This window comes from Brachyhypopomus gauderio, chromosome 6, assembly GCF_052324685.1.
Source record: "Brachyhypopomus gauderio isolate BG-103 chromosome 6, BGAUD_0.2, whole genome shotgun sequence".
Taxonomy (NCBI): domain Eukaryota; kingdom Metazoa; phylum Chordata; class Actinopteri; order Gymnotiformes; family Hypopomidae; genus Brachyhypopomus; species Brachyhypopomus gauderio.
This window is the reverse complement of record NC_135216.1, coordinates 15,836,014-15,863,849: the sequence shown is the minus strand read 5'-3', so window position 1 is coordinate 15,863,849 and position 27,836 is coordinate 15,836,014. Positions and strand designations below refer to the sequence as shown.

General features: G+C 43.8%; 2 protein-coding genes across 2 annotated transcripts; one reads left to right on the top strand and one right to left on the bottom strand.

Moving 5' to 3' along the window:
- Positions 1-54: 54 nt before the first annotated feature.
- Positions 55-16,363, bottom strand: ago4 (argonaute RISC component 4). Its single transcript, XM_077009104.1, has 18 exons — positions 16,154-16,363; positions 11,596-11,767; positions 11,384-11,504; positions 11,058-11,239; positions 10,765-10,901; positions 10,529-10,663; positions 10,259-10,346; positions 9,952-10,099; positions 9,662-9,781; positions 7,158-7,319; positions 5,760-5,893; positions 5,311-5,495; positions 4,988-5,147; positions 4,420-4,735; positions 4,155-4,289; positions 3,932-4,033; positions 3,642-3,841; positions 55-3,331 (listed from the first exon to the last, which is right to left on the bottom strand). Exons 1-18 carry the CDS (start codon positions 16,170-16,172, stop codon positions 3,223-3,225), a joined length of 2,625 nt encoding a protein of 874 aa, XP_076865219.1. The 5' UTR covers positions 16,173-16,363; the 3' UTR covers positions 55-3,222.
- A 609-nt stretch (positions 16,364-16,972) lies between these two features.
- On the top strand, positions 16,973-27,644 carry clspn (claspin). Its single transcript, XM_077009103.1, has 24 exons — positions 16,973-17,233; positions 18,857-18,971; positions 19,272-19,633; positions 19,720-19,881; positions 20,274-20,327; positions 20,409-20,481; positions 20,570-20,672; positions 20,953-21,470; positions 21,562-21,750; positions 21,882-22,039; positions 22,491-22,702; positions 22,789-22,832; positions 22,952-23,136; positions 23,370-23,874; positions 23,975-24,029; positions 24,124-24,223; positions 24,307-24,401; positions 24,510-24,671; positions 24,926-25,047; positions 25,165-25,289; positions 25,511-25,628; positions 25,713-25,780; positions 26,507-26,668; positions 27,411-27,644. Exons 1-24 carry the CDS (start codon positions 17,210-17,212, stop codon positions 27,525-27,527), a joined length of 3,828 nt encoding a protein of 1,275 aa, XP_076865218.1. The 5' UTR covers positions 16,973-17,209; the 3' UTR covers positions 27,528-27,644.
- Positions 27,645-27,836: the final 192 nt, after the last annotated feature.

Sequence of the window (27,836 nt, the reverse complement as noted above, 5' to 3'; positions counted from 1 at the left end):
CCTAAATGTATGAGGTTGTGTCAGTGGGAAATAAATACAAATGCATCTGCAATGTAGGCATAAAATACCAATTTATTATTTGCACAATAACACGAATAATCCCTGCAGGCTAAAAAAGGGTAAATAAAAAGATAAAACAAAAGAGAAAAAAATGTGAAGAAGGGATTTAACGTCACATAGCAACACACCAGCTGATGCGGCATCCTGACAGGGGAGGCCAGAGGAAGCTCCGTCAGGTCAACAAGAGCGCCCCCTATTGCTATTAGACAAGTCACACAGCTCTGAACACTAGAATACAGCACAAAAGCTACACAAAAATAATAAATTACAATGCTTTATGTCCAATAACAAATCTTTATATATCAAATAGGACTAAAAAAAATCATGCTCTCCTAAAATTAGGGGGGGTAGAGAGAGAAAGAATGGGTAAAAAGGTTAAAAAGAGGTAATCCTTGTGTAATCCCGGAACATCTGAACGCTGGGAGTGTGTGTGTGTGTGTGTGTGTATGTGTGTGTGTGATGTCAACAGCGTAGTGACATCAGTGCAGAGGCCAGCAGGCTGGAGGCCAGTGTCTCTGGGGTGTGGGGTCTAGCAGAGGGAGTGGCTGGTGTGTCTTGGCGCTCCCCGATTGAAAGAAAGTACCTCGTTTGAGTTGGAGCTCTCGCCAAGACTCCACCCGCCACCCCCACCCGCCATCCCCCCACCCAGCATTCAGCCTCCCAGGAGTTACTGACGTCTGAAGGAATTTTCAAATCTTGTCAAGAGACTGGTCAATATTGCTACCCTAAAACAGTCTCAATTATTTCATAAACATTTACAAAATTTTTTTTTCCTCTTTCTGAGACAATAAATATTCTCCAAGAGATTTAGGACAATACTCTGGCATGCAGGCGAGCAAAGTCTAAAATTTATAATAGTTTTCCATAGAGCCTAAAGAGCTAGTTCACCAAATGCACATTCCCACTGATTGATACAAGCAAAAAAACAAAACAAAAAAAAAAAAAAAACCCCAGAAAGAAAGAAAATAAAAGGGAAAAAAGCAGAGAAACACAAATGCCAATATGCTATCAGACCAACAGCTATATTAATTATATTACTGAGAAGAATTATAGCTTTGTCTTTGTTCATAATTTGGATTATATTGCTGTGCAATGATATGAAACTGGAATCGTCCCGTTTAGCCACGAGCTGCAAAATAATTTTAGCCAAATCTAGTGTGCAGAATAAACATCAGAAAAGCTGTGTAGAAACTGACAAAGTTGCCCAACACATGTCACCAACCACTCCTGCCCCACCCTGCTTAAAGGGCCAGTACTCATGCCCTGAACAGGCGAGCACTCAAACTCATTCATAGCAAACCTGCTGCTTTACGGATGGTTTATTACAAAAGGGTTTTTGCAGAGCTGTTCCCCTGACGAGGCATGGACACCAAGCCCCTTCAGGATCAGGGCAGGACCTGCAGTCCCTCACCAACTACATCTAGCCAGGCGTCGTCAGGTCCAAAGGCAGTGCTTATGCTCGAGACACTTAACAGACTGTATAATGTTTGAATTCTTACACCCGAAAAGAAAATACTATACCTTTAGGCTTTATATAAAGATACACATGTTCAAATGCATACGCATACACACACACATACACACAACAGTGATAAAAACACATAGTGTAAAATTCAAATAATTGCCAACTATCTAAACAGCCCTAATACCCCCCCCCCCCAAGCCCTGATTGTCACTCATCATTCCTCGACCAATCACTGCCACCAGCAGATATTATCTTCTCAGCAAGCCACTCCCATACGAGTGGGGGGGTCAAAACTAAGCCTTAAAATCAAAGCCTGTGCCAATCCTCATCATCATCATCACGTCCAATACACAACATTCACAAATGAGAACGTCTGGAGACAACAGGAAGACGAACTGAATCACTTTGGGCCCCACAACCATGGCCAGAATGCTACAACATGTTCAGCTACAAAACCAGATTCACCCAACACCATCAAAGCGACTCCTGGATAAACTTAACTGAGCTGCTGACGGTCTGATATTAATAACAGCAACAACAGTAAGAACAACATCGACTTTCTACACTAAACAACATTTAAGAACCACAAAAAATTATATTAAAACTCTTACAAATCTGATTTTGAATCTTATGTAGAAATGCATAAAAAGGTACGAGAGTGCCGTAATTTTGTAAGCTTTTCCTTCTTTTCACGTCGTGCTCGAAACCATGACGACCACATCCCTGCACCTTGTACAGAACTTTCCGAACAAGGATGCAGGGATGTCCAGCCTTGCCACAGGCAGAACTGCGCCTATGCCAAACTCTCACTGCTCTGGCCCGATACCCCATCAGTCACACAGCCGAGACCATGGGTAATGTTACTGCTACACACAACCACCAGCTTATTATGCAAGCCTGTAAAAATCATCTACTGAAATAGGCTTATATAGATGTAAATATTTATATATCTATATATATCTATATGTGTGTAACTATAAAAAAAAAAAAAAAAAAAAAGAGAGAACAGAGGCATTTACAGCAGTTAACTCCGTGATTTCCCTTTACAATTCAGTGGCCTGCCATGAAACAAGAACATAAGACACGTGCACTCATTACTCCACCCACACACACACAAGCACACACTCTACCACATCCACACACACACCTTTGCAAAATGGTAGAAGATTAATGGGTATGGATACCCAGGTCACCTCGTTTGTAAAAGACTGAGTGGAGAGAGTTAAAATACGACCATAAAAAGGACAGGGGAAAAAAAAAAAAAAAAACAGAACCAAACCCACAACACTTGCATTGCAAGCCCCACCCTACCCATGAGACAATGTGACAAGTTTCAGCCAATCATGGCTTGAGGTAAAAGTAGACAGAGTCCAGCTTAGCTGAGGGAGCTAGAGCTGTCCTGACGAAATGGCGCAGGTTTGCTCACACTCAGTGTACATTACAAATAAAAAAAAAATAAAAGACATTCAAAACTGAAAAACTCATAAATGGCTCAATTTTTTTCTCTCAGTGCAGGATTGCTGGTGGGCGGTTCCACTAAGGCCGACTTGTTAAGCTGGACTCATGGGTGGCCTGCTGGCTTTGGAACCGCTTTGTTGTGGATGAAGACACAAAGAGAGAGAGAGTGTATGTGAGAGAGAGAGAGAGGAGAGACAGAAGAGGGAGCAAAGAAGTGCGTTTCCCGCTGGTTGAAGCAGTTAGGCGAAATACATGGTGTGCTGGGTGTCATAGTGAATCTGAACTGCTTTGGCCAGGGCCTGAGGATCCCGGCCGTTACTCTGGCCCGATACGTGACTGCCCTCCGCACTGCAGACAGTCCGAGACATACACACAGAGAGAGAAACAGACAGAGAGAGAGAGAGAGAGAGAGAGAGAGAGAGAGAGAGAGAGAGAGAGAGAGAGAGAGAGAGAGAGAGAGAGAGAGAGAGAGAGAGAGAGAGAGAGAGAGAGAGAGAGAGAGAGAGAGGAGGGGGGGGGGGAGACAGAGAAAGAAGATTAATTAAATCAACTTCATCAGAAAATATGCACATGCTAGCCATGAAAATATAGCAGTCCAAAACACAACAGTCATTGTTCAGGATCCTTCCCCTAAAAGCAGGTCTCCACAGCTGCGTACCTGTCATGGTCTTTGTCCACCAAGTGGTAGCGGGCGCGGAAGGCGACCAGCCGGGCGTAGTAGGCGGGCGCAGGGATGGAGACGGAGCGCGTGCAGCGCACGTACGTGTGGCACAGCTGGTAGGTGAGCAGCTGCAGCTCGTCTGCCGTGAAGCAGTTGTCGTCCCACAGCACGTGATAGTGGGAGGGGCGGCTGGTGCCCTGCACGAGGGAGAGAGGCACAGTAGGCATCAGGGGACAAATGGACAAGTCCCCGCACGAGCCCGTGAGCAGGATGGGAGACGGACTCACCTGGATTCCTGCATGGCTGCACAGGTAGAAGTCAAACTCTGAAGGATGTGTGATGGTGCTGTCCACAGTCGTGCCTGCAGGAACGTTGCCGCTCTTCCCAACCTACAGGGATACAAGTCTCCAAATTATAGGCCTCATTTTAAAAAGATACATTCAGCAATTCTATAGTCTTTTTGACCTCAAGCAGTCCTGTTCTAACTGGAGATCCGAGTGATTCCCTTACCCTCTCAGCCTTGTCTGAACAGAAGAGACGAGTGTGGTGCCGTTTCTGTACTACGATGTAAGTGATGCCAGGCCTGTAGTCCTCCTCCAGACTGATGCACGCTTTCCTGATGGCTATCAGCTCTGGCCACGCAACCTATATATGAAAAGAACATGGCATAACAGGGAGAAATGACCATAAGTGATGGATTGAGTACTGCAAAACTAGCTTCAAAGAACTGAAAGGCTGAGAAGTTTAGGCGTGCTGTCGTCCAACCCTTTCTCACCTGTTTCATCTGGCCCTCAGACACACCTCCGCGGTAGTAGATGATGCGCGTGGGCTTGAAGCGGGTGGACTTGTAGAACTGGATGAGCAGCTCGCGCACCATGTTGGTGAGGTCCTGGATGACCTCCTGGCTGTAGAGCTGCTCCTGGGACAAGTCCTGGCGTGACGTCTGCACCCGCACCGTGGCACAGTAGCGGCTGGGGTGGCCGTCCATGCTGCCGACCACCGCCGCGATGGACGGCTTCTTACCATCGCCCGCCGGGGGGTGCGTGACGTCAGCCCCCAGGAAGATCACTGGCTGCTGGAATACGGAGGGCCTGCGGGTACAGCAGTGGTCATGCGCGGTTGACTCATGTGACTCAAGTAATATGCAAAGTTTACAAAACGTTTTGCATGCAGCAACTAGACCAACTCTCTTTACACAAATCAGTTATATAACTTGAATATTAAATTGAATATAAAATATTTGTATTATATGTCATTGCAACTATGTACCACCAAGAAGGAATCGATCTGGGAAGTGAGAATATGAATGCGAGACTCATGCCCAGAATGCAATCAGAACTCACCTCTGATGGGGCACCAGAACGTTGTTGATTCCACCCAGCTTGGCATTGATCTTGAGGCAGAGGTTGGACAGCGTCTGAGGGGAGGTCTTCACCACGTTCTTCACCTGCACACACTGGGTGGCCATGCCCAAAAGAGTGTCTCCAACACGCTTCACCTCCGCTAGGGGGACAAGACGCAAAATAACTTCAAATCTGCTCCCCCATTCAATTGAAATACATGGCAATTTAAATGCAAACGAGTCGCAAATGAAATTTTAAGTATAGGAGTTTAACGAGTTCAGTTATGGAGCTTTTGGTTCAAAGATTAATTTCATCCTCATTACCATAGACAGGTGTTTTCCCAGGCAGGATAACCACAATGAGCTGTAGACCAACGTAAGACATTTTCAGGTGCTTGAACATGGGCTCCACACTATCTGCCCCTTGGGCATACTTGCAGAAACAGGGCTGTCCCTGGATGGGCATGCCTGCATCCTTAGAGATCTTCCTCAATTGATCTGTGAAGCTCCTGAAAAGAAACATGGGCAAAATAAAAAAATCTATAGTAAAAAATCTTTAAACAGAATTGGTGAAATAGCCAATATACCAGTCACCCATTGGCATGTAGGAGAGTGACCGGTCAATGTCAAAGAAATAGAGTAAATTTCACATTATTACTGACCATCAAAGTGACTAGCAAGAAAGAACTGAGTGACACATTTAGGCAGCCAAAGGTTAATTGTGCTGAAAGACAAAATGAGGCAATTTGGAGAAACATCTGCCTGATACTCACTTGAGCAAGTCCTCTCGGCACTGCTTCTGAGGGGCAAAGCAGGCCACGGCCCAAACCTTGATTTCGATGCCGGCATAGAACTGCTTCCCCCTCATGTCCCATACACCCTGGTTGGGCGTAGCCACTGTCTTGTTCTGGGGAGAGAGTGCCTACACTTTTAGTGAACCCACAGACTCACCAGAGGATACACAAACTAGTCAATCCTAGACAACACCACCCCAACCAGTCCTCTACTGGCCAGGGCTAATGAAACAATGGGCACCAAAGAATCATTAAGTTTTTGAAAAACATCAGATCTTTCACAGTGTAGAGAAAGAGGTAATAAAGATTAGACTAAACACTAGTATACAAGCAAGATGTTAAATATGGAGTACATCAAGTTAATTAAATTGGCAAAAGACAGACAATAAAACAACGGAGGTCCTTGGAACCAAGATTAAAGTTGAGCAACTCCAGTGTTCAGGTCATTTAGCACTCAAACTGCTTAAAGAATGTCAGCAGTTTCAAGGCCATTTTTCATGTTTGGTTGCAAGACTCCAAAATCTAAAATAGAGTTTAACGCAGAGAGCCTGAAGACTGGAGATGATCACATCCAGTTACAAAAAGACGTGTAGTATTTACAAGGTCCAACCATAAGGCAGAACAATTCTGTATTTTATCATTTGAGTAAATATCATTATAAAAGTGTTAACTGCAAAATATACCAATAGATTTCAGCCTTCTCTGTTAACTGCTAACATTGGGCAGGTTAACAATGTAAAACTACAGGAAAACATTAGCCGTGTTATTTGCCATGCCCTACTTGATGTGATTGTGTGTAGTGTAACAAAAAGGAGAGATTGCTTTTCTGTTTGCATGCTATGCATTTAAATTCCTTAACTATGCTGAGGCAACAACACTCAAATTGAATAGCATATTCAGAGCTGATACTAATGTCCTTAAGCAAACAGAAAAGCAGTCTTTCAACAGCTCATACACTCCTGAGGAAGATGATAAGACTACGCTAGCCAGGAAGTGAAGGATCCCTCAAATCAATCTTAGAAGTCAAAACACAGATTAGCCAGAAGGTACCCAAAACAGTCGAGCTAAACCGAGAAAAATCTAAAACGGATTCTTACACATTGAATTTAACGGAATCCATCTCAAAAATAAGAAAGATGACTCAAATGAACGTTTAAATCGCAGGCTAATCGCATCAAAAGTGCCAAGAGTGCCAGAGGTTCACACTTACAGACCAGGCACATGCCTGTCAAAGCTGCCCGCACACCAGCACACAACCTGGTCTGATCATCTTCCTCTTGTGTTAGATCATTCGCCCAATCACAGACAGAGACGGACAGCTGCCCACAGAAACCGCCCCCCACCCTACTCACCCTGAACCCGAGCCCCAGTACTCACCCTGCCACAGTCCCTGCCAGTCTCTGTACTCACCCGGCCCCCATACTGGAGCATGGGCGCTGGGAGGACTCGGCCCGTCACCTCGGTCATGTCGTTGTGCACCACTATGCCAAACTCTTTCAGGTAGGGGTCGGGACCGCCCACCATGCTGTTGCTTTTCACCTGGAACGGAGGAGTCGTTATGTGGCGGCGTGAAGAAGCAAGCGAGCGATAGAAGCGCGCAGTCAATTTATATCGTTTTATGCGAGTATGTTTGGGCTCTTTAGCTAGTGTTGAGGATGTAATGGGTAAAGCGGTTGTTTCTAGGCAACCAGACCGTTTCTGCGGTCGCTAATGAGGGAGAATTCAGCTAGTCATTCCTGTTCAGCTTCAGAAAGGCTGGTGTGGCTACTTCTTTCTTTTTTTGTGTAATGTGGCAACAGTAGAATCAAAGTTTTGGGTAGTAATAAAATAATAAAGGCTGCGGATAAATTTAGCATTCATTGGTTTTCACAGCATATTTTATTGTCATACATTTTACTTGGCAATATACAGGATTCAAGCTAATCTAGCTTTGTTTTGTTTTTTTGAAGACTGAAGATTCATTCATAAGCCCAATTGGAAGAGGCACATCATGTATTAGTTATGAAAATCCATTAGGGCCAATACTTCTACTGGAACAAATGTCTAACCATTTTAATACTCTAAACTGTTTACAACTATTAATTGGGTTTGTGCCTACAAGCCACAATTAGCTAAGCTCAATTGCACAAGCTTATTCCTCATGACCAAGGAGCCAGAGCCAACAGCAACACTGAAATATTATTATTGTACAAAAAAAAAAAAAAAAAAAAAAAAAAAAAAGACTTTTAGCAGGCTCTCAGGCTCTTAAAGGACATGCTGGATGTATAGGAAACATGCCCCTTCTCCACACACAGTTCCTGGGGTCTTAACGGAATAACGTTTGTAACACATGTTGGTTAATATACCACACAGGTCGAGCGCATGGCAGGTTCCTCGTCCTGTGTAAAGAATCCGGCTCAGGAAGGAGTTGCCCAAAAGCATCGTAAAACAATCACCACCTTTAAACAGTAGAGTGAGTGTAACAATTGTGTGACTGCCTTTCCCTTTAAAAAGATAACGAACCACTGCTCACCACACCCCTCTCGGCCAAGAGGCGTGCCAACATGAGTACAGCTACCATGGCAACCATGAACCGCGAACCATTGAAGAAACATGGCTGCCAGAGAAAATTTACAGGTTCAAGCACATATGGCAATTGAAGCAGTCAGACCCTGAGCAAGAAGACACCCATGGCTTTTCCGAGTGGTTAGCTATTAACGTTGATATTTCCCTTTACATGTACATTGGCCAAGTTCAAATGGCCCTGCTTGCTGTGGTGGCCATTGCTAAGTGACTTGAGTGTGTACATGTACCAGTCATCAAAAGACAGATCCCTGGCATTTTAAATAAGCAACATAAACGTCATTAAGCTAATCTGTTACACCTCAATCACAAAGACTGCAGGTACCAGTCAGAAATGCTCTTGACAGCAGTATGGTGAATGGCCAAGCAGGGGTGCAGGAATGACTGCCGCTACCTCAACACTTCCCAATGTTAACCTGTTAGTACAGGGTTTAAGTATTACGTATTTATCAACAACATTATTAGCTTGCAGCATTTGGTGATGTCTGTGAATTATCCTCCCCAAGTCTCACTCAAGTCATCGACTGTAGCCGAGAAATAAAAAACAAACACTTTAACCAACACGTTTCATCCACTTAGCTCTTCTGTCCTCTGTGGCTAGTGGCCTATGTATACTCGTCTGCGCAGCTGACCACAGAGCAGTTCCTGTGCTTAGCTCTTAACTTTGGGACAAGCGCCCACAAGAAGAAAAACCAGGCACACATTCAGAAAGGATAATCTCAAGCCATAGGCGCTCCAAATACATATACATATGTGCACAAGCATTAAAAAAAGTCATCAATGATAAAACATTGCTGTGTTCATTAGGGGAAACATCCAAAATGAGAAAGAAACAAGAGGTTTTCTGCTTCAAGTGAAATGCAGTTGGACAGCAATCCATCCAAATGACAAAAAGAACCAGTGGGCAGGAATCAGGTTCTGACATTTTAAATGTTCCTGATTTTAACAACAGGATAATACACCAGTCGGGATTTGTTGGCAACATATATATTTAAAAACATAAATATAACTTTGTATATTTAAAACTTAAAAATATACAATATATAGAGAGCTGTCTAAACTAGGTTTTGTCTTGGCTAGACAACATGGTCTTCTCACTTCAGCTTTAGGCAATCTGCACAAAGACTCAGAATTGTTGCTGAATCTTTTTGTACCGTCAGTCACACTACAGCTCTCATATCAGATGCATTTGTGGCATTCACACCAAATACTAATGTGACCGTTCAAGTGCTTCTGCTACTCTGTGGAAATAAACGCAATAAAACATGACATCAACTGTGACATCATGTTCCACACAGTGTGGGCGGAGCCTCACTCACCAGCCTGCTGATCTCCTCTTGCCGGTCTGGGGCAGAGCGGGCCGTGGCCTTGATCATGGTGGATGTCTGGTTATCAGTCAGTTTCTTTATGCAGCGCTGCCCCGCCACAATATTACAAACCTGGAGCAGAGAGGGAATGTGAAATTATAAACAAAAACATAACGACACAGAAAATATTAACAAAAAAGGGAGGGGAGGGGATTTTTTCAGCAGGCATAATGGAATGGGAGTCCTGTCTTTTGTGAAAAGGCTCTCATGCAACAGAGGTAGATCAGGGCATAATGTCTCACCTCCAGGGGCAGGTATGTGTGCTTTTGTTCCTGCCCCACCTGAAGGCAGGGCAGATGGGGGTATTTGAGCTGCAAACTGTATTTCTGTTTGAAATATTGGGCTACAGTGCATTCCATGGCCTGTCCATTTTCAAGCTGTAATGGAAACCTGCCAAAGAGAGATGTTTATTCATTATAAAAGAACGCATGTCCTTCTGGGTGTATCAAAATGGGATTCGTTTCCAACACAGAAAAGCATAATATATTTCCGAATCTTTTCCTTAAAACTATAACAGGATGCATTTAGGAATGAATGCTAGAGACTTACGTCTGGTGGCTGGCAGGACGTCGAGTGACGTTACACACGCGATACTTCCTCTTCATCTGACCACAGTGTGTGACCTCCACTTTCAGCCCTGCTCACACAAACAGCAAACGCTTTAACACCAACACAAGCATATTAGGTGAGGAACTTACTAAGAAACGAACAGGGGGGGAAACTCCTGCTCAACACTATACAGGTTCACTGTGCTGTCTATTTACATTGCAACTGCAAATGAAAACACGCAAGAAATAAAGTAAGTCTCTGCCTGCTCACCTCGGATCTCCTTGGTGAACTTGACACGTTGAGAGTCTGTGAGGGGCTTGGTCTGCTCATTAATGTTTTGTATGTCCAGAACCTCACACATGAATTCAATAACTGGCTGGGCACGGTAGAATGCAGTGGCAGAAACTGTAAGATTTGTGAGAGAAAGGTCATAAGTCATCAATTAATAACAACATCACTATCAGAAAAAAGTGTGAAAAACTATAAGGCCTTTTCTGAAAAATCACCGTCAATGTTGAGCATCATGTTCCACATGGCAGGGCGGACGGACTGGTGAAAGCCAAACCAGACCTCTCTCCCTCCCCCCAGTGGGTGATAGTATCCCTCGGGAGGGGAGAAGAAAGAGCGTCCCACAGGAGTATACCTGAAACCACAGAGCAGTCAGCAGACGGCACAATACCACAGATAATGACACTGTGCGGCTTTCAATACCGCATCCATATAAACACATTGGGTGTTGCCTCGAGTTCAGAGCTCACTCATTCAGACACCCTTCCCCTATGCCATGGCGTTTGCTTACCTCATGGAGGGAAGGTGGCGTGTGATGACATCCAGTGCCTGCACGGAGTCCTCGGGGACCTCGTTCAGGTGACCGGACAGAGCCTCCAAGAGCATCTGCAGACTGACCACTGACACCCACTGCAGAGACACCTTAAAGGTCTGGTCTTTCCCCTCTCCAGGCAAGGTCACCTCCAGATCCACCTGCGATATGCACAGATTACTTACAGTGTTAGGACATGATGCAATATGGGCTGAGCATACAGCTGCTCTCAGATCAGGAAGATGTAAAATGTGTAATTGATTAGATAATACACAGAAGAAAGACTGTTTAATGTTCTAGCTCACCCGGTCTCTTCCGATGGGCAGTGGGTGAGCCGTGTACATGTTCCTCTTGCCATCATATCCAGGTTGCCGGTCCCCAAAGATCTGCATCTTGAAGTGTCTCACCATGGTATCCACCACTTCTCTGCACATGGGGGTGGAAACAATCATCACCTTTTGCCCAGACTGGGATGCATGTTCCTCTGTGCCCAAATGCCCACATGGTCACCTCTTACCTGTTAACTCGCCGGGGTCGTTTTTCCGGCTTAATCTCGATGTCATAGTGGTAGACGTCGATCTTGGGGATCTGTACCTGGAAGTGATTGGCCAGCAGGCGAATCGGCTTCCCCACTGTGCCCAAGCCAGGTCGCCGTGGGGGCTGGAAGAGTGAGGTAGGGGCAGGTGGGCCTGCAGAACACACACAACAAAATCAAAAATACAAAATCACATATACTACTATCAGAGGTGGGTAGGAACGCGTTACATTTACTCCGTTACATTTACTCAAGTAGATTTTTGGACAAAAATGTACTTGTAGGAGTAGTTTTAATATGAAAGACTTCTACTTTTACTTGAGTAAATATGTGGTGAGAAAAACGCGACTTTTACTCCGTTACAATCGGATTTGCGCCGCGCGCTACCGTTACTTTCGTTTTGTAAATAATTCGTCTTTTCAGTGAGAAGACTGACCAACCTCTCGTCACCCGAGTACGAGTGACCAATCAAATGAAGCCGGTCAATCACGTGATCACATACGCAAACTTTCTCCACCGTAGTAAGAAAGTGACAGAAAAACCTCCTGAGCATCCCTGACCTCACATACAGCCAATGTTTACATTAAAAACGTGTAAAAAGGACAGCTATATAATGCGCTGCAGGGTTGCCAAGTTTTCAAGATCTCTTTTAGTGAGATTTAAACCGGGGTGGGGGGTGGAGGTTTGGGTGGTGAACGTAAATTGTTGTGAGGGGGGGGGGGGGTGTAAAATGGACACAAATTAAGTGTTATATCGTGATCGATCGATCGTCAGTGGTTGGCGTCAGAGCGAACTAGTAACTCATTGAATCATAAATATGGATCAGAGCTAAATAAACTAGATTTTTTTCGGCGTGAGAAATTGGATGTGTGGCGTGTAAGCATGTGAAGATGGTCAAATGCGTGTGTCTCACGCTCAATGCGTGAGAGTTTGCAACCTTGGCGCTGCCAATCGTGTCTGCAAACGTGTGGACATTTCAGCCTACAAGAACTCAACATCAAATATGAGGAAACACGATGCGATAAGTTTGCTGTATGTATAATTTTGTGTAATGCTATATCTCTGAGGCATAACATTTGTATGATGTAATTATTAAATGTAACGCAGTGCAATACTAAAAACCAGTGTATAGAGTGTATACACTAGCAATATATGATCATTAAGTCTGCTACAAATTGATTCAGTTGGTGTCAAGTTGTAGCTACACGTATTGGCTGACAGTCTCATCAGTTAGTGCCTTTGTGGAACACATTAAAGTTACACAGGCCTAATAATTAGGAACAAACAAAAATACATATTATTTATAATAAATAATTTATATATATATATATATATATATATATATATATATATATATATATATATATATATATATATATATATATATATATAATATTTATTTATAATAAATTATTTTTATCATTAAAAGTCATTGTTTCCCGTAATTCAATTTCCCATGATGTAATTTACTGACACGAGACAGTACTCATGCATTTACTCACTACTTGAGTAGCTTTTAATCAAAGTACTTTTTAACTTTTACTCAAGTAATTTTTTGGGATGCATACTTTTACTTTTACTTGAGTAACATTTAGTTCAAGTAACTGTACTTTTACTTGAGTAAAATTGTTGAATACTCTACCCACCTCTGACTACTATATCCTCACCCTACTAGTGATGGTATCAAAACCAATCAAAATTGCTAGGTGAAATGTATTAAAGCTAACAAAAGCAGAAGGTTTTGATAGATATTTAGTTTGTGGGGGGAAATACAGGAATTACAGATTACATTTACAGATTTCCCCGGCTAACTTCCTACCAAAGCAGAAAAGATGGAACAATGTTGGGCAATTATTAGCACCCCCCTCCAAAAACACAAACAGAAGCCACCTCAACAAAGATCAGAGAGCATGAGAGACACCAATTGTAAATAGAGTAGAGACACGATGGCTAGTTACCAAAACCACAAAGTTCTTAATCTTAAATTTACATATGCAATGTAAATCTGTGCTAGTGCTCAAGAAACAGCATTTGCCTGGCACAATACAGATTCCTGCATTCACACAACTTTTTAGCCGACTCAATTGCCTACAACTTAATTGCCTATAGAACATTAAAGGAGTACAATGCCAAGGACTGGACCATGGGTCAAGCTGTTTGCGACACGGCCATCAACATGTAAAGTGAGTCAGAGTGGTCTAGACCCCTAAATGAGAATCCTGCATACTCCAATTAGCATGTGAAGCACATGTAGGGGGGTGTGATTGGAGTACGGGTGTGTATGTCTCGGTCACTCGTTTGAGCAACGGCAACCCCATCAACACCCCTCCTCCAAACCCCTCGGCCATATTCCAGGCCTCTGCAGGTATTGCACAAGATTCAGCGAGGCTAGGGAGAAGTCTGAGAACCCCCCCCCACACATCATACCCCAGCTCCACCATTTCACACCAGCACTGCACTGAGAGCCCCACTAAACATGTAGATTAGGTTGTGAGTCAGTACTGAGACCAGGCACGCAACGAGCAGTCACAGTCCGACCACCCAGACTACATGATTACCTGACGTACTGCATGGATTAACCCCCGACATGAGGAACACAGGATCTGAGCACAGCAAGGGGACGCTGCCACTCACCAACACATCATTTAGCTACAGGCCACACCCAGCAATGCTATTATACATATGTATAAAACCAAAACCTAAATCTGACATTAAACAAACTTAAGCTGATACTGGGCACAGAAAATCACAAAATCTAAAGAGACAGGCCTTAACTGGAGGATTAACACTGTTCCTAATTCAAACATCACAGACCACTTTGGTTACATCTCTCTGGTTAATTTAATAAAAAGCAATAAAAAAACAAGGCAGGACACCAGCTAGAGTTGCACTGTTCAGAAGGATCTATGAAAGATGGTCAAAATATCTTCACACTCATCCTGTGTTTCCCCCCAAACTATGTGAAGGCTGTTTTTGAAGAACTCTACAAAACATGGCATAAGTAACAGTATACAAATAAATAAACTTTCCCTAAACTGTGTTTATTTCAAAAGGTTTAAATGATCCTTTGATTATCAACTAGTAATAACAATAGAGGACTTTTTAAGCCCTCTATATTTTACCCACTGTATAATCTTTTTTGCTTTTGGATGTGATAAGTGATAATATTCCCCATTATTGTCTATGAATCACAGCTGAACATTTCACAATACTGTGCATACAGTAAAAGTTAAGAATCCAGCATAACATAAGGTAATGTGTATTTATTCAACTAAACTACGTGGGAAGGTAGTAAACGAACCCTTTTCTATATTCAGGATACTGTTCTGATTTTAAAAAGCAAGCTCTTCTAAACCAAAATCTATTTCAAACGATAGTTATCTTCCTTGTAAAATCCATTTCCAAAGGATTTAGTACGTTTAACTTCTAAATGTCAAGTCGCCGCAAAAGGTCAGAGTGGCGACTGACAGGTGCGTGGAGGAAACCGGGGTACAGACAATCCGAACTATTCGTGGTGGGGGCAAAAGTATAGATGTTCTCCTTTATAATAACGGACCCCCACCACGATTTGGGTCCGTACCAGTGAGGCCAACACGACACCCGTGAGCGATTTCCGCGTCTTTCTTCTGGCACCGTGTCACCAAGCATTTCGATGAAGCGTCCCCCTCTCCCCAAAAATGGGCACATTTCGGTGGGGAACATCTCATCGAGGAAAGATCTCACCAAGAGACCCGATAGCGATGCCGTTTTGTTCGCATGGGCACTTACACATTAGTACCGTCTCGTATTGACTTGCCTGCTTTCTCCGATCTCCGTCGACATTACACGCGTGGATACGACTCTTCAGGAGGCGCGTAAAGCTACATCAGCCGTTAACTTCACCGTTTAGTCTCAAATAAACACACGTAAACAAACCATCGACTGAAGTACATCATCAATCTGGTCAAATTATTGAACAGATATTAGAAACAGCGAGGCGCAAAGGTATTCTTTGTTTGGTCGCTAGTTACGCCTAATAAGACATCTGGGTTGAAGTATTATAGGCTGTTTTGTTTAAGTACGATTTAGATCGTTCCAGTTTTATAACCAAAAAAGAGCTAAAAATGTAGGCGCGTTTGTAGCTCGCTGTCCGAGATAAACAACCAACGCCTGCGTGATCGCACGAGCAGGAAGAGCGACGTTCCTCGGTTAAATGCCCCATCGTCGCCACCACAATGCCGTCCTGCCTTCCGCACAGGACTATGAGGGTAGCGAGCTACCTTACCGCGATAACACACAACAACAATAACAAAAAAACCCGTACGGGTGTCATTCAGACACTTGTTGACCTGCCAAAGACTTACGTTTTCATCTCGGGATGCAAATAAACAGTAACGGTTAAAGAAACGCGGGCGTGATGTATCCAAACAGACGGCCTAATGCTTCGTTTGTTTTCGTTCCTGCCATCGAGGCCTACTCAGCACAACAGCCGGGGGCCCCAGTGAGGAAACACACGGGCCTGCACCTCGCTGTCACCGGGCTGCTCATTTTCACTACTTACCGGGTCCGAGCGCTTCCATGGCCGAGGGCTCTCTCTCCGTCTCTGTCCCGGCCTGGCGGCTCCGTACCGACACTGAAATTGGGGGCGGTATCTCGAAGCTTAAGGTGGCTAATTTAAGAAATGGAAGGATGCGTAGATGTCCAGGGATCTCCTCCGCTGCGCTGCGATATCTTCTATGTGATTTAAAGCGGATCCATGGGTTTTGTAACTGGGCATGCGTGAGAACGTATGCGTTTCTATGCGCATGCGTAGTAATGCAACTATTTCCCGTGTCAATGGAACTTGATAAATGTAAAAAAAGTTATTAGCATATAAATAAACCATGTTAATGGCTACTTCGCAATGTTTTTGACATTTACATTACCTGAAAGGCATGGTCGTAGACGAATAGCTAAATGGCGGCAGCTCACATCTGCTAGGTGCTGGCAACATTTTATCAGTGTATATACACACACACACACACACACAAGTTGTGCTATTTGTGTTGAATGGAAGTCAAAGTGATATTGATTTAGAAACTCTGAGTCTGGTAGTTAGACAGATTGAACTGAATAGACAGATTGAACTGTTTGGAAAAACTAAGAGGTCGTGTATAGTACGTGTTCACGCTATTCTCAGCCTCGTTTGTGAAACGAGCAGGGAAAGTGCCACACACGAGCTTTTCTGTCCTATGTGGGTGGGTCTGTGGGCTTAATTACTCAATGAAGCAATTGCGTGTTTCCTACTTGAATATTCTGCCCTATCGAGCCTAAGGAGCATGGCAACCACTGGTCCAATCAGAGAGCTCGAAAGTGGTGACGGACGAATACGAGAAAAGCGCTTCGGTCCTGCGCGCGAAAGGTTGAATTTTTGTTTCGTCCGTTTTCGAGGATCACAAGGCGGGACGTGACCAACTTCGCGTACATCGTAGCCGTTTTTTAAAGCTGGTTTACGACTAGATTTACATGTGTGAAAACTACACACTCGGATAACGATTTCGTATCGGGCTTTATTGTTAGGCAGTTGGGATTTGGAGTCGTTAATGCCCGTTCACACTGAATAACCACCCATCAAAAGATGAGCCTGCTTCTCTCCGAGCGGGTAATGTCACCAACTGCTTCTTTTAAACGTGGCGAGGTCGCTCCTTTATTCGTTACTTGACTCGTTTTGTTGGGTTTTTTCCCTTTGTGGTACTATGGCTAGTTTTATACAATAATGTGTTCATGTCTAGCTTGCTAGCTAGGTTACAATAGTACAGCAGTGTCTGCGCGACGAGGGCCCTAAAACCAATATTGTGGATTAATAAACGGCTAGTTAGTCAGGTGGTCGCAAATAAGACGAAAATCTAAAGAGGTTGGCAATAAACTGGCACTATATTCTGCTAGTGGGATTGTTTTAGTATGGGCTAATTCACGTTTGATCTCACCAGTCTGTGCTTAGCAGACAGCTGTTGGCTAGAGCTATTCAGCTGTTGTTGGCTAGAGCAACTAGGTGGCTAACTAGCTGGGCTTGGTTTAGCAGTCTAGTGGTGCAGTGCTGTACCGCCGTTTCCACTAAAAGTGAAATGACGACGAGAATTCTTAATTGAAATTAAATGGCGACAGAGTTTTGCCGATTGTGTTTCTAAAAAAAATAATCCCTATGTGGATTTGATGTGTATTCTATGTAAGGTAAGAAACTTTAACGATTCGCATTGTAAGTAGCAGAATGTGAGGTATAATAAAATAAAGAGGGGAAAAAATAAGTATGCGAGAATATATAAAAATCATATATATATATATATATATATATATATATATATATATATATATATATATATATATATATAGACATTTGTATATAGACATTTGTATATAGATGAAGACTCTTCATACACTCAACATATTGCACAAAGGATCTACCCCACTACATATATTTTCTCTTGACCAGTTTCTTCAGGCTGGTCAAGAGCCTGCATTTGTTTCCACCCCTGCATACAGCTCCAAAGAACAGCACTGTCACAACCACGGACTAGTAGACCAGGCTTGGTTCAGTGCACATATCGAATTAGACCAGCCACCTCAGACAAACGACCCACAGCCCTTCTTAAGGAGTGCATCAATGCTGTGTTCACAGTCCAGTTTATTATTGGTGTGAACCCCAAGAAATTTATTAAGTGTGAACCAGTAACACTTGATGTTTATAGAATTACATGTATTATTTTTAATCAAATGCATTTCAGCACACGGGTTACCTCCAGGGTTCTGGGTTCATGGTCTTTTGTGTTCAGTTTGTGTTTGTGTGGCAGATTTCAGAAGAGGGGGCTGGGAGTCTACGCTGTTGAACAACAGGCTAAACTAATCTACCTCATGTAGATGAGGTTCAACTCCTCTACCATATGCCCTTAGATCCTGTTACTTCCTGTTTTAACCTGCTGTCTCAACTGTTGCACTTTGCTTTTGTGTCCCACGCTCCATAACTTGAGTGCTTCAAACCTCAAGTATGGCTTGGCTTGAAACACCGTGCTTCAAGTCTCATGGAATACCAGGATCAAGACTTTTCCTGGCTCTCAGACCATGGAACAAATTTGTGTGCAGTCTTTAAGTTTTACCTCTATCTTGAGCTCTTTCTCAGTATATTCAACCTCTTCTTTGCCTTTTACCAGGAAGGCATTTTTTTTTGTAATTCAAGAGTGTCTTGATGTCTTTGGGGGGAACATTACTGACCATTGTATTCTGTTAATAGCCTGTGGATCTCCCTGCTGAGAGGGCCAACACAGAAGGTGATTCAGATAGTGGTGTAGGCTCACCTATGGAGGAAGCTAGTGCAAAGACACCAGCCGTCAACGATGCTCAAGGAGGTAATTAACTGCATGTATGATGTGTATACAAATGGCTCCAACATGGGGAATTGGTTTTAGATTAGCAACTTTATTTATGCTAATTTGAGATTGTGTCTCTGTAGGCTGTATGACCATTGAATTACAACTCTATCTTTTTATGTTTTTGTATTTAGCCATATTTTGTGTAGTTGGTTTACAAAACAAAATGTTTTTTTTTTTCTTCTTCAAAGATTCCTCTAAATTCAAACAACATAGTTTGAACATAATATGTGAGACATTTTGAGTTATAAAGCCTTATTTAAGCATTTTGTTCTCCAGATTCAGATGATGACGTTGTCTTGAACCGGAAGCCACGTTCTCGCAAGGTTCTGCAGGACAGTGACAGTGAGAATGAAGAAGGGGCCCGGATGGCTGAGGCCCTCGTTCTGTCTGAATCCAGCGGGGAGGAGACCAAGACCATCAAGAGCCGAGTAGAAAAGAGCCGGACAAAAAGAATCTCCCACGTTGCTGTTGACGATGAGAGTGATGAGAGCGGGCAGGAGATGGAGAAGCATCAAGACGAAGACAAGCAGGGAGAAGTAAAGGAAGGGAAGAAAAAGAGGGAGAAGTCACAGAGACGCAGGGAGAAGGAGAAGCGTCGAGGTGCTCTGCTGACGAAACTGAAGGTCAAGGCCAGTGAAGTGAGTTGATGTGTGTTTCTTCCTAACAAAACCACCACAAATGTGTGCAGCCATTGTTGTGAACCGTTCACTCTCTCCATTCCCAGGAGCCCCTTTTGCCAAAAGCTCTCAATGATAGTGGCTGTCTGCTTGGCGATGCCGATCTCTTTGACGCTCAGCTGGAAGATAGCACGACAGATGGGGAGATGGAGGAAGAAGAGTCTCTGGATGCCATCAGAGATGCTATGAGGCAGAAGGCCAACCATAAGGTGAAAGCAGCACATGTTTTTCAAGCCATATGAGAACAGCTACTCATCTACACCCTGATTTTAACATAGAGGAGTGTATTTATAGGGGAGGGATCTGATCCTAGAACATTGTGCCAGCACATTGTGCTTCATTTATTGAGAGAATGAAGTAGACCTATATTGGTGTAACCCCAAATTTGTGGAAGGCCAGTCTCCATGATCAACTGTACGTAATAGTTTGTGAGAGGTTTAAATGTCAGATTAGAAGCATTTAGCTTAAAACTAAATGTTGAAATACATAAGTTGCCCAAGCTCTGTTGTCCTGACACACATTCGTAGCAGTGCCGCATTGCACTGCGTGCCCCCCTGGAGTTGTACTGTGCGCTGACAGTAATGTTTCCCCGGGTGTGCAGCTCCGTCTACGTGACGATGACAATGAAGTGCAGGACGATGGACCCCGGCGCAAGGTATGGAGAAATTTGTTTGTTTGTTCCGCCTGTGTTTAATTTTCCCACTGGGCCTGATCCGAGTTTATTGACTGATCTCAGGAGAGAAAAGCAGCGAGGGCCAGTAAGGAGGCCATGAAACATCTCCACAGCGAGAGTCAGCGGCTTGTGAGGGGTCAGTCCTCAATCATACCCGACATGTGTACATATTTGCTTTTTATTATCACTAACTCCATTTTGTGGTTTCTCTCTTGTATATCCAGAGTCTACTGTGGGATTACCATACCATATGCCTGAGCCCAAAGATATTCACCAGTTCTTCAAGAGTAGGGCCCGTCCTGCAGGACCTGCTATGGCATTGTTGAAGTATGCAAATTCAACATAATAATGACTCCTTTACAACAGTATTCAGTATGTAGGGATTGGTAAAGTAATTTGACTGTCTGGCTGCTTTAGAAACAATAGGTGCCAAAGTGATGGGTCACTTTTATGCAGAATATCATTGAATTATCAGTGGCAGATTTGGCTGTGGTAATTGCATGTAGTATTAATGTATATCTTTTTTATTTGCATAATCCCGTATTGAAGTTGTACATCTCCACATTCCTCATATTTATTTACTTCTGTCGCTCTCCTTGCATTCAAGGTCTGCCAAATACCAGCCACATGTTTTAGAAGCCTCTTCAGTGGCACAGAGTGAATTCAGCCAATCTAAAGCACCAGAGTCTAGTACAAACCCTCAGGGTGACCTGGACGGACCGAACCCAGCCAGCTGTGCTCAACCAGAGGACACTACAGATGAACAGGAGACCCAAGCTGCTGTTACTACCACAGAAGACCAGCAAGCAGTTTCAGCAAAGGAAGAGCTCCAAAAGTGTCCAGAGGAGGACAGCACTATTCCTGATAAGGAGGCGTCAGAGGGAGTTGGATCTCTCACCCAGCGCCACGAGGAGCAGCAGGTCCCAGATCAGCAGGTCGAGTCTGGGACAGTGAGTTTGGAACCGGTCGCCTTTGCGGTAGCTGCACCAGGACCGGCGATGGCTAAACGCAGGAAGGATAAACTGGCCAGGCTGCGTGAGCTCGGTTTGGAACCTCCCCCTGTAGCAAAGCTGTGTGCAGATGATGGAGCTTTTGTCCAGCTGGAGTGTCCTCAGGCTAACCCTGGTGAGAGATCTTCTGTGTAGAAGAACGTGGAGGCGGGGCTTGCTGTTGCTTTCAGACATTTAGATTGCACGTTGTGTCTGTTCTGTCTCAGCTCTAGAGGCACTGAAGGAACGTTTCCTGAGACACATCCAGCCCGCTCCACGCTGTAGAGGAGAACACTCGTTGAACGTAAGTGTGGTGAGGAAGGACAGCACACCCTCTGGTAAAGAGGAACTCCATGCTGAATCCATCACAGTGACGGTCAAGGAGGAGGAGGAGGAACCTGCACAATCTAAGCCAGGTAGAGCGGCCATGTTGCTTGCAGTGAAATTAATTACTGCCCCTTGCTCTTTTAATGAAGTTTTATTTTTTTATTTTTTTGCTCTGGCTTATTTTGTTGGACTGACGCTTGGACAATGTCTCCCTCTCCAGGAGAGAAACTGGTTTTGCTAAAGTCTCGTCTGCAGCAAGCTATGGCTCTCCGCCGGCAGGAAGAAAGAGAACGCCGTGCTGCACTTCATCGACTTGACAATGAAGACTGTGAGGAAGAGGAGGAGGAGGAAGAGATGACAGAGTCAGAAGATGAAGAGGTCCCCTTGCCTTTTTTATCTATTCAGAAAGATCTTAATGCTGGTTTTGTTTCTCTTTTTTTTTAATATAAATCTTACACTGGTTTTATTTGTCTAAAATATCTCATGGCCCTGATGATTAACATTCCCTGTGTGAACAACATAACTTGGTTTTTAAATGTTCTTATTTTAAAGGTTCTTTCTAATCATGCATTGAGACTCACTATGTTGTAACCATTTCCCAGTGTGCCGAACAAGATGCAGTTAACATTTGTTTAGTTTTCATATACATGTTTTACGTGTGAGGTGCAGTGATTTAGGTTCACACAACCTAACCCTAGCTACCCTAAACCTAAGTATTCTTATGAACACTTAGAATGCAGTTCTTACAATATACCAGCTGTGAAGAACACAGATTGCATGATGCCTGTAAATCATTTTCTTTCCTTCCATCCAAACTATGACTTCCTAGGGTGTGGAAGAGTTACTAGGTCATGGTGAAATTGAGGAGGGAGGTCTTGGGGAGGAAGAGGAGGATGAAGAAGGGAGGGAGAGAGAGGTTGAAGCAGAAAAAGCTGAAGCAGCCAAAAGAAGCCTTTCTCCTGGCTTTAAGAGTCCCTCTCCCACCCCAGACACCGATGGTACTCTTATGCTGTTTGCAGGCAGCTCCTGTTCCCGAACAGGGTGAGTGTGTGTGTGTGTGTCTGTGTGTGTCAGGAAGTGCTAGACAGAAGGAAAATTCTATATTAAAGTTTTGTTTTATTATTTAGAGATGGTGCCAGACAAGCTGGACAAGAAAGTGACAATAAAATTGGTGAGTTTGCAACTTTTCCACTTCAGTGTATTCTTCCTGAATAACAGTGTTTTCCACCATGAGGGTTTACCACCTCAAAGACCAGGTCTTGTGTTTGCTTGTTTTCATCCGTGCCACAGAAGATGAGGATGCCCTCTCCTTGACGAAAGACAACAGTCACAACAGCAGCTTTGAGCTAATTGCGTCCACGCTGCCGTCCTACCAGCCGCTTGCCCGGGCGGCGGGTCGGGGGATGTCGGCGTGTGTGTTCCGCTCACCCTCACCGTGCCTCTTCAGACAAAGCTTCCTTGGGTCAGCCTCCAAGGTCAGTTATTTTTGTCTAACTGGACATCCTTCAGTTCACTGCCATGTAAAACTAATACTTAGTTATGAGGTTCTTGATCTTTGCTGCACATCATCCTTGTATGGACTGATTTTCTGTTTGTAAAGTGCTCTGTCCTCCCATCCACTCGTCTGGAGTGTCTTTAATCTGTTTGACCTTTTCTGTCTTTTTCTCCTCCACACTTTCCCTTCTCATCATCTTGCCTCTGCTCTCAGAGCTCTGGTAAGCTCTCAGAGCCTTCTCTCTCACTCCCCGTGGAAGACTCCCAGGATCTGTACGCCATGCCTTCCCCAGGCGAGCTTGCTCCTCTGGCCGGAGGCGACTCGCAGGGCCCCTTCTCCCTGGAGGAGGACACGCAGTCTCAGCTGCTGGACGCTGATGGCTACCTGAACGTGGGCCCACGTGGTGGCCCTAGACGCTCCCACAAACGCCAGCTCCTGCTGGAGAGCCTGGATGAGAACGCCATGGACGCCAACATGGGCGAGCTACTGGGGCTCTGCTCCGGGGGCTTTGGCTCGGGTCAGTCCGGAGCTGACGAGGAGCTCCTGGAACTGTGCTCCGGGGGCTTCTCCACACAGCCTGGAGCCACTGCTGGCACCCCTAGAGAGGGGAGCAGGGAGCTGGGCTCGCGGGACCAGGACGGGGGCTGTCATGGGAGCTCAGAAGGAGACGTGGATCAGCTGCTTGCCCTCTGTTCGGGCAAGTTCACAGGCAGCCCGGGTTTGTACATAAATGTTATTTCAGCAGAAATGTGTTGCCTTGAGACCATTTTAAACTGAAGTGCATTGGCATCTGCTCAAGCTTTCTCATCATCCTTTAGCTGCATCGTCGGAGAGATCAGTGCCAAGCCCAACGTTTGAGAACGTGTCTGACAGGTACTAAAGTGAACACATGTCATCTGTGTTTTAGCACATCGGAGCTCCATTCAGTATGGAGCATTGTCAATTGACACAATGTGGTTTCTAATAGGGATATGAAGGAAGAGGAGGAGGAGGAAGAGGAAGAGGATGAAGAGGAAGCAAATTGTGAATTTCGGCTCCAATCAGACGTAGATAGCGCCAGTGAGATGGTAAGTGTGTGTGTGTGAGAGAGAGAGAATTATTACTTATATTGTGAGTTCTTAATTATATCAAGTATAATTTTGCTTTATAGGAAGATGAGGAAGACTCTGGTGGGGAGAATGAGGGTGATGTAGATGAAGAGGAGAGGGAGGCTGTATTTGGGCCACGTCGAGGCAAAAGCAAGATGTAAGTTATGATTTAATTAACATGGTAGGTAATGAAAAATCTCCTTAAATTCCCAACCCCCAATAACGGTGTGCTGTCTCTCTAACGTTGGGTCTTTTCTGCCTTCAGGCGCATTACTGAGTTTGTGGACTCTGAGGCCGAGCTGTCGGGCAGTGACATCGGAAGTGAGGATGAGGATGATATGGGGGGTGATGAATACGAAGAAGAGGAATTACAGGAAGACCTTCCATCGGACGAAGAGCTGATGGACCAAGTCAATAAAATCCACATGTGAGACAGGGAAAGACTCTGATATACACTGCTGTAGTTTTCTAGCACTGGAAGTGTTGACCTGAATCTGAATTTTTTATCTTAAAAAAATTGCATATATTAAAAAAGATATTCCAGCACTAAACTTCAAATTATTTCTTCTGGCCAAAATTACTTTTATGGCACACTAATGACACATAAACATTGTCGATTTTAGAACTGCATTGTCCTGTTAGCCTGAGTTTTGCAGGTTTTGAACTAGGCTGTGTTTTTAGGAAGCAAGTCCTTGACGATGACAAGCGGAAGTTGCGTTTGTATCAGGAGCGTTACCTGGCCGACGGAGACCTTCACTCGGACGGGCCCGGACGGGAGCGTCGCTTCCGCTGGAAGAACATCGGTGCGTTCAGTCTGTGTGCTTCTGTGTTTGGAGCATTTCCTTCACTTTAATTGCTGCTTCAGCACACATCTAACGTGCTGGGTTAATGTTTTGTACTGTGTCCGGATCCCCTTTTAGATGATGGCTTTGAGTTTGGGGTCGGTGCTAGTGGTGAGGAGGAAGAGGAGGAAGACGAACTGGATCAGGGTGACCTGCAGCGGCAGAAGGAGAGACGAGAGAGAGAGCAGTGGATGCGTGAGCAGGTGTGTGTGTGTGTGTGTGTGTGTGTGTGAGCAAGCATCAGTGAAGGAGAAAAATGCCATCCGTAATCATGCGTTAAACATGCGGCTTCCCTTTGTGGTGCTGACATACAATTTATGATTATCCATACTTGAGCTGTTTAGATCGACATCTAGCACGACATCGATACAGATCTATTCCTAAGAGTTTTGAGTCAATGAGCAGTGTGCTGCTTCTCCTCTAGTCTGAAGCTCAGGCTAAGAGTGAAGACGTAGAAGAGGATGAGGAGAAGATTGGAGAGGAGGACAGCCAGTTCATGAAGCTAGCCAAGAAACTCACTGCCCGGACGCTTCAGAAGAGAGGTGACTGACCCAGCAAATGTGTGCGCCTGTCTCCTTTTAAACGTTCTTCAGGCATCTGAAAGATTTTTTTTTTCATTTTTGTAGAAACTCCCCCAGTGCCCCTGCAAGTGCCCTCAAATATCAACCCCTTTCAGAAACCATGTCAACCTGTAGTAAGTGTCACTCATCTGTTACATGTATTCACTTGTTTGGCTTTTCCTAAAGTGCTTGGAGTTATTTTACTAAATGTGCTGAATGGCTCACAGCAGGGGTCTGATGGCTCCTCTGAGTGTCGTTTAAAACTGATTTCTTCCCACGTTAGAGGATGAAATGTGTGCAGTGATGTGCTGCTGCCATCTTGTTAATCTTGTTAATCTTGGGTCAAGTTTAGTGAAAATTGTTTATAGTTAAGAATTACTTAGCTAATTACTATATGTGGATAACTGACAACTACAATGCTTAATATTTAACTTGGGTATTTTAACTCTTCTAAGATAACTGACATCAAGTTAAATATGTACCTGCATGTAATTTTATCCATGTTGTCTGGCCACTTTGAAATAGTAGATGGATGATGGATCCCCAATAGATAATATTTTGAATGCACCTTCACTGAGCCCAATTTGACACCGTTTTCAAATGGTGGGTAACACAGGAACAACTAACATGACCAGGAAATTAAGGGAAAATACTGAAAAGCTGTGTCCTTATTATGGACGGGTGAATAGAAAGAATCATTGTTACATTAATAGTTGGAATGTCATGGTTACATTTAATTAATTTGCTCAGTATGTGTTTTGGGCTCTTGAATGTGTTTTTTGGGCTCTTGTCTTTTAGTTTTTCTCCATCTGCATATGAGTTTTAGTTCTCTTTTCTCAAACTTTGCCTCTGTCCTCCAGGCAAAAAGAGGATCTTTGCTCAGTCAGCCGCAAGCAGTTCTGCAGAAACTAGCCAGCATTTCAGAGAGCAACCCTCTTGCCCCACGGAGCACCCGAGGATTCCTCTTCCAGACCCTGTCTCCAGAGAAGGATCCGCCCGCATCCTCCTGCCCCAGGAAGCAGGTACACTACCACAGAACCTGTGATCACTTCAAGCTATTTGCCACAAAGTCATATGACATGGTCTGAAGGGCTTGAATAATTGAAGATTGGTGAGTTTAGTTTGTAGTTCTTATGAGCCACTAGGTGGAGATAAAGTCTTTCATGGCATGGTTAAGAAGCTGTAGCCATATTAGGAAAGTTATTTCTAATTATTTATTTATACAAATGTTTACAAATCAATTAAACTGTAAGGCGGCCTATGAAGCAAGAAGTGTCGATACAAATCAGTGTCTGTCAATCATCAATAGGAAAAAGGACTGATTCACTGTAATTAGTACTATCAGTCAGGTTGTAAGCTGAAACCTTTTAGCCTAAATGTGGTAATTTATATAATAAATATTTCCAAGTCTTCCTAGTATATTTTCATGTTATCACTTAATTTAAGGCACATTACCTACAGATGTCAGTCACCAGCGTGTCAATATCATTTAACAAGAAAAAATTGGTCTTACTATCTACCCCATGTGCTTTTTCTTGTTAAAGCCTTTTAAACATTGATTTATTCTAATGGGCAATTCTAAACTTGGCTGGTCTAAAACTGATTATGAAAGTTGAACTCCACTTTTACTCAGACTCTGCTTTATAAGTCCGATTAGCAAAATGGTAGTCAAGTAGTTTTTGATAATTTAATGAAAATCTTGTGCATGTGTTTAAAAGAATATCCAGTTGTGGTTGCAAATTTTTCCTGCTTCAATTTGTACAGTTGAAGAAAAGAGGTCAGATGGAGCCTTCAGCCTCTGTTGCCAAGCGACCGCGTCTGGAGAACTCCCTGAAGTCCCCTGGACGTCCGAGGAGCATCTTCAGTTATCTGGAGAACTGAAGCGCGGCTGACGTCTGATGTCATTGACCTCGCGACCCTGCGCTCATGTTCTCTCAACACACTTGTATCTGACCCTTTATTTACGATTTTTGTTTTGGTTTGTTTTGTTTTTGGGGTTTTTTTTTTCTCTACAGCTGTTTGCATCTGGCTGTTTTTAGATGTTTAATCATGTAAATATTAACTTTTTTTAGCAATGTAATTTGTCTATTGAATTGTAAATTAAAAGTATTTTAAATTTTATTTTGGTTTTGAGTATTAACTGGGCTAAATGGCATGATTATAACTACGTCCTGCTGTATCACCAAAACA

Bases quoted from the DNA above. Each gene is read 5' to 3' on its own strand.
- ago4 (XM_077009104.1), bottom strand. The intron at 9,782-9,951 runs GTGAGACATTAT...TCTCTGCTCCAG, and splicing joins ACACATACCTGCCCCTGGAG to GTTTGTAATATTGTGGCGGG. The intron at 5,496-5,759 runs GTGAGTATCAGG...GTTTCTTTTCAG, and splicing joins TGCCGAGAGGACTTGCTCAA to GAGCTTCACAGATCAATTGA.
- clspn (XM_077009103.1), top strand. From the start codon at position 17,210: ATGAGCCTGCTTCTCTCCGAGCGG. The intron at 22,833-22,951 runs GTGAGTTTGCAA...TCCGTGCCACAG, and splicing joins AGAAAGTGACAATAAAATTG to AAGATGAGGATGCCCTCTCC. The intron at 25,048-25,164 runs GTGCGTTCAGTC...ATCCCCTTTTAG, and splicing joins CTTCCGCTGGAAGAACATCG to ATGATGGCTTTGAGTTTGGG.